The sequence below is a fragment of the Apaloderma vittatum genome, unplaced genomic scaffold, assembly GCF_000703405.1.
Source record: "Apaloderma vittatum isolate BGI_N311 unplaced genomic scaffold, ASM70340v1 scaffold24241, whole genome shotgun sequence".
Taxonomy (NCBI): Eukaryota; Metazoa; Chordata; class Aves; order Trogoniformes; family Trogonidae; genus Apaloderma; species Apaloderma vittatum.
In genome coordinates this window covers 7,708-13,306 of record NW_009699971.1, presented here as the reverse complement: position 1 = coordinate 13,306, position 5,599 = coordinate 7,708, and the positions used below count along the sequence as shown (strand labels likewise).

General features: G+C 42.2%; 1 protein-coding gene across 1 annotated transcript in view; it reads left to right on the top strand.

Moving 5' to 3' along the window:
• The window catches only part of PKD2 (polycystic kidney disease 2 (autosomal dominant)), a gene marked incomplete at its 5' end in the record, with an annotated part of 16,651 nt that extends 11,391 nt beyond the window's left edge, over window positions 1–5,260 (top strand). The window contains 6 exons of the mRNA XM_009878612.1: window positions 612–710; window positions 1,584–1,705; window positions 2,539–2,656; window positions 2,916–3,079; window positions 3,849–3,996; window positions 5,027–5,260. Coding sequence (XP_009876914.1) covers window positions 612–710; window positions 1,584–1,705; window positions 2,539–2,656; window positions 2,916–3,079; window positions 3,849–3,996; window positions 5,027–5,260 — 885 coding nt within the window. The remainder of the gene's footprint in view (window positions 1–611; window positions 711–1,583; window positions 1,706–2,538; window positions 2,657–2,915; window positions 3,080–3,848; window positions 3,997–5,026) is intronic.
• Window positions 5,261–5,599: the final 339 nt, after the last annotated feature.

Sequence of the window (5,599 nt, the reverse complement as noted above, 5' to 3'; positions counted from 1 at the left end):
TCAGCAGGACCCATTTTGGTAACGACAGCATGGCTCAAGTAAATTATATGCTTGGCACAGGATTAGTGAGACCAGTTTTTTCTCTTTTGTCTGACATGCCAAGTGTCTGATTTTAAGCTTTTTTGGTTTTGTCTTTACTCTGAAATGCAAGCAGAGCATTAACTAGATAAAACCTTGTGTTTATGCTGGTTATTATGGCATGAATAGTTAACTTAATTCCTCAGACATTTTTGTTGCCAGATACATTGCCGAGATTAATTCGCAATTGTTATTGGTGTAAGTTTGACCTTGCATATAGAAGGTCAAACTTACATGTCTAAGATTAAACAGGCATGGTTTATTGCCACTGCTGTGTGTAGGCTTGAACCCTCTCTGGAAATTCTCCAGCTTTATTAATAACCAATAGTCTTAATTAAAATTTGTTTTACTGCAGTGCTTCGTATTTCAGTATTTCAAGCTCTTGATGTTAGTGCTTTTTAAAGAGACCACCATTTTCCCTTATCCTTTTAAAAAAAAATTCATGTATAGGTTTGCACACAAAAGTCATAGGAGTAGCAGGACTTAGACTTGTTGAAATTTTAAGTGCACTTTTTCATTTCTCTCATGAACAGAACATGTTTTTGGCCATTATCAATGATACGTACTCCGAAGTCAAATCGGATATGGCACAACAGAAGGCAGAAATGGAACTGTCTGACCTTATCAAAAAGGTAAAAGTAACATTTTGTTTGTTTGACATCTCATGTGTCATATCTGAACTTACTCCATAAGATGTTATATAAACCATACAAGGTAAAGCTGGCAGCAGCTGATGAAAATACACATCTGTTGGTTAAAATGAATGAGTCTGAGCTGAGTGTAAATTAAATGAATGAAAACTTTCCATCACAATGTATTTTTAGTCATCTGAGACTTTGCGTTGGATGATCACCCTACAGAATACGACATAGAGAAATATTGAACTGATGAATCCAAATTGCTACTTGATTTGGTCACAGAATTCAGAATTACATTGTTTCAGACAATAAGATAAGGCCAGTCTTGAATAATGTGTTGGGACTTTATGGGGCAGCTGCTAATATGGTTGTCCAAGACAAGGTTAAGAACTTGACCTGAATATCAGTTTAGGGAAAAACACATGCAGCTGTAGGAAAAGTGCTACTTTGTTGGGATGAGGACTTCTTAAAAAAAGTCATTCCTACAACTGAAGGAAGAGTAAAGCAAAATGACTGCAGAAAGTTTTACCTGTTTTGTCAACGTTATTTAAAACTGTCACTTAAATGTCAGCAACTGCCAAAGGTGTCTTACTGGGACAAAATTCTCCATTCCTACTGACCTGCAGTACGAATTCAATGATGAAAGCCTAACTTCTAACTGCACAGGTATTTGTATGTTGCCTACTTAAATGCTGAAATAAAAGATGAGTAAACTGGAGGAAAAGACAAGATTCTTGCGGGGCTTTTGGAACACACTGAATGATAGTGTACACTAGCTGGGTTTTGTAATCAAAGAAGTTATCAGAAATCAAATGTTAACATTTCATGACAAGTAAACCATGAAACTTAATTATTTTTTTATTTTAGGGTTACAACAAAGCCATGATCAAACTTAAATTGAAGAGAACTACTGTTGATGACATTTCAGAAAGTCTGAGACAAGGTGGGGGAAAACTAAATTTTGATGAACTCCGGCAAGATCTAAAAGGGTAAGGAGGCTGCTACCTCTTATCTTGAATAGTATCCCCAGAGACAAGTGATGTTAAGTCTTTGTGAGTTTCTCTTGCTTCTGTGGCTTGGCAAGAGTACACTAATGTGAATTCTGGCAACACAGCAGAATGCTTTTCTTTTGGTTCGAGGGTTAACAAAACGTGTGCTTTTCCTGTATGTGGTGGGAGGCTTATGTAAACAAACAGATGTGTACAGGTAAACAGTTTTTGCATGTGGGTCTGCAGGCATTGCACAAAGGGAAGTTCAAACTTGTGGCATGAAACTGTGGAAGAAAAGAGGAGTGGGAAAAGAATGGTTGTGTTGAGATGGAAGAGAAGACTTAGCTAAGGAGGTGTGCTGAGCCCTGGCTCCTGGAATCTGCACTGTGACCGGTGTTGCTGCAACAGAGTTGCATCCCCCACCACAGGAGAATTTGGTGCTCTAGGGCTCAATTTCCTTGAGTTGCTGTGTTGTGGGGTAGAAAGGGTCAGAGGAAGCAAAGATCTAAGGTAGTGTTTCTGTCGAAGCCACTGTGTGAGTTTGTGAACCCGCCGGAGTCCAAGGGCAGGGACCAAATCAAGGAGGAAGGAAAAGGATGGCTGTGAAGGAGCAGGGTACAGTCTAGGGGAAATTTGTGCTATTAACTGTGAAAGGTGAGGGCAGAGCTTTTTATTACCAGCATTGTGAATTTATAGGCAGCACAGGGATCAGTTGTGTGTTTGCCTTGGAGATCAAAGTCTGATCAGAGTGAAGTGGGTTTTTTTTAATACTTGAAGTTTGTTCAGCATCTGAAAAACGGAAAGTACAGGAACTGGTTTTACTGCCTTTTCAGGAAGGGGCACACTGATGCAGAGATTGAAGCCATATTTACTAAATATGACCAGGATGGAGACCAGGAATTGACAGAGCATGAACATCAGCAGATGAGAGATGACCTAGAGAAAGAGAGGGTGAGCTCAGCTTTCGGAGCTGTACTCCACCAGCGCCATCTGCCAGTCTTCTCCCTGTGCTGGTTTGCTGCCCCAGGAGAAGCCTCTTGTTTCCCTTCACATTTGCTCTCATCCTTCCTGGCTATCTTGAGCAGAACTGTAAAAAAGGCGAGGGGGAGTTTATGGAGGGCAGGAGGTCTTTGACCTTGGCAACCCCATCCCGTGTATACAAGTGAAAGTCTTGACCTCTTCTCTACCTGTGGCTTGTATTTTCACAAAGGAGGATCTGGAGCTGGATCGGAGCTCTCTGCCACGTCCTCTGAGCAGCCGCAGCTTCCCCCGGAGCTTGGATGACTCTGAGGAGGATGAGGATGAAGACAGCGGACACAGCTCCAGGAGGAGGGGCAGCAGCTCTAGTGGGGTTTCCTATGAGGAATTCCAAGTGTAAGTTTATTCTTCTGAGGGGGACAAATCTGCATTGTGGTCCTTTTTTCTTTTTCTTTTTTTTTCCTTGTCATTTTTTTTCTTTCAGTAATATAGTAGTCTCTCCTGTAACTCTGAATATTAATCAAATTACTCATAAAAGTAAATGTTGTGGTTTTAAGGTCACTTCTTTTACTAGCTTTCAAATAAAGTACTTTACAGAGCCTCATGGGAATTCGTTGGAAAACAACAAAACAAATCAAAACAAACAAGCAAACAAACAAAAAACCCCACCCTGTCCTTAAAAACTGGTCATTGAAAAGAGAGAAAATGGTCCTGCTGCAACAGTGCTAGAAGACTCTTCTGGTTATTTTAGTAATAAAACCTTGGGATTGCTTTAGGTTCAGTGAGAACTTCAGCTGTTGTATTTAATAAGATTAAGTTACTTGTGAGTGTATATTTTATCTGAAGTGCTAGATGTCCATATTAATTAATGATACCAACACTAGCTGCATGAGGAATTTGAGTAACTAGAGCCAAATGAGGATGCCCTAAAAGCAGGGAAAACAGAGAGGAATATGTACTTTTTTTCCCCATCTGCTTTACCGTTGTGTTATCTTACTGATCTTGTGTACCTTGTCCCTTCCTGGACAGTAGGACTCATTTGTGGAAAGTTAGATGTGTGCTTGAATTAAAAAAATTCCTCTCTCATCTGCTCTGTCCGTTGACATGCTTGAATGATTTTGGCTTAGAAATGTCAGTCACTGAAGCTCACCCTTGTTGCCCTCAGCCTCATGAGGCGGGTCGACCGCATGGAGCATTCTATTGGCAGTATCGTCTCCAAGATCGATGCAGTTATTGTGAAGCTCGAAGCGATGGAGAGAGCCAAACTAAAAAGAAGAGATGTGTTGGGAAGACTGTTAGATGGAGTAACAGAGGTAAGAAACCCATTGTGTCCTGTCTAGTCACAACCTGCATGGCTTGCTTGCTGGTAGCACTTCTTTCTAGTGCTTGACTTGGTGGGAGAGTTGAGGGAGAGGCAATAAAAGATGAGGTGGGTGCTTTGGCAGTGGCCACATGATTTCAGTTTTGTGTCAGGAAGTCATGAAATCTTAGGGATGTGATGTAAGTTTTAGATATGACAGCCCATCTTACAGCAGGCCTGTGTCATGCTGAGGCAACAGGGCGCTGTTTAAACCCATGAGCAGGATGGCAGAGGTGTCCAGTAGTTGCTGAACCAGCTTGTTCATCCCTTGGTGTCCCTTGGGATTGACACTCAGCTTTTTATGAACTCGCCTGTTAGAGTCTGGGGGATCCTGCCAAGCAAGCCCATGCAGTCCACTCTTTTTCTGCCCTGGTGCTTCTGGGATTGTGTGTGGCAGGTGGAAGCAGGTCACATCTCTTACCAGGATTATCCAGGTTCTGTTGCTTCCCCTCCAGCCTTCATGCTCTTGAGCGACCTTTGGAAGTGGCCAGTGGGACAAACATGTTATTTCTGTGGACACTAAAACCTTTCAGCTTCCCAATGGGGCAAGAGCACCAGAACAAGGAGTGGAGATGGACTGTCTTGGTGGGTTGTGTAGGACAGATTTACAGGTGCCTTCTCAGATAATGGTGTTCCTGGTTGTTAGTGTTATTCCAACCAATAATTCTGCTTGATTCTTGAGATGGAACTTCCTTGTGAGTGTGCTCTCTTAGGTATATTTTACATTTCTGGAGGTGGATTTAAATAGTGGAAGCTGTAGTACAAATTATGTTTTAATAACCGAAGATGACAAACTGAGCATTATATCCCTGGGGGAAAAAAAAAACAACAAACCAAAAACAATTTACTGTAGTAGCTGTGTTTCTCCGCTAGACTATGGAGAATATACTTGAATGGCAGAAGAATTCCCTGTGTTTGTAGGGCTTCGCACAGGTTGCAGTTTGGAAGCTGCACTTCCAGCTTGTGTCTTCTGATCTGTTTAGGATGAAAGACAGGGTCGTGACAGCGAAATCCACAGGGAACAAATGGAGCGGCTCGTGCGGGAGGAGTTGGAGCGGTGGGAATCGGATGATACAGCATCCCAAATGAGCCATCGGTTGGGAACGCCGCTTGGACTGAACGGCCAGCCTCGCTCAAGGAACTCTCGGCCGTCTTCCTCCCAGTCCGATGGTATTGATGGGGGAGGAGGAAATGGAGGGAGTAACATCCATGTGTAGGATTCACTTTGTAGGTGGTTCTCAATGTTTCAGGTCAGTATTAAGCCAGAAAATACACTACTTTGCTGTTTCTCAGCGTGAGGAGATCATCCCGATCAGACCACTAAGGACAGTTTTCACTGGTGGGCAAAATTAAATATTGTCTTCATAAGGCATTTTTAGACCTATGCAAGGCATGTGTCACATTCAAGTTACTGACAGTGAGACTGTCAGCCTTGGAAACAAAAATGCAGGAGATGGAATGGAAACCAAGTGTGACCAAATCTTCCAGGACACGGTTTTGGTTCCATACCTGTATGACAGAGAGCACTTTCCCGAGGACAGAGAGCTTCAAACAAA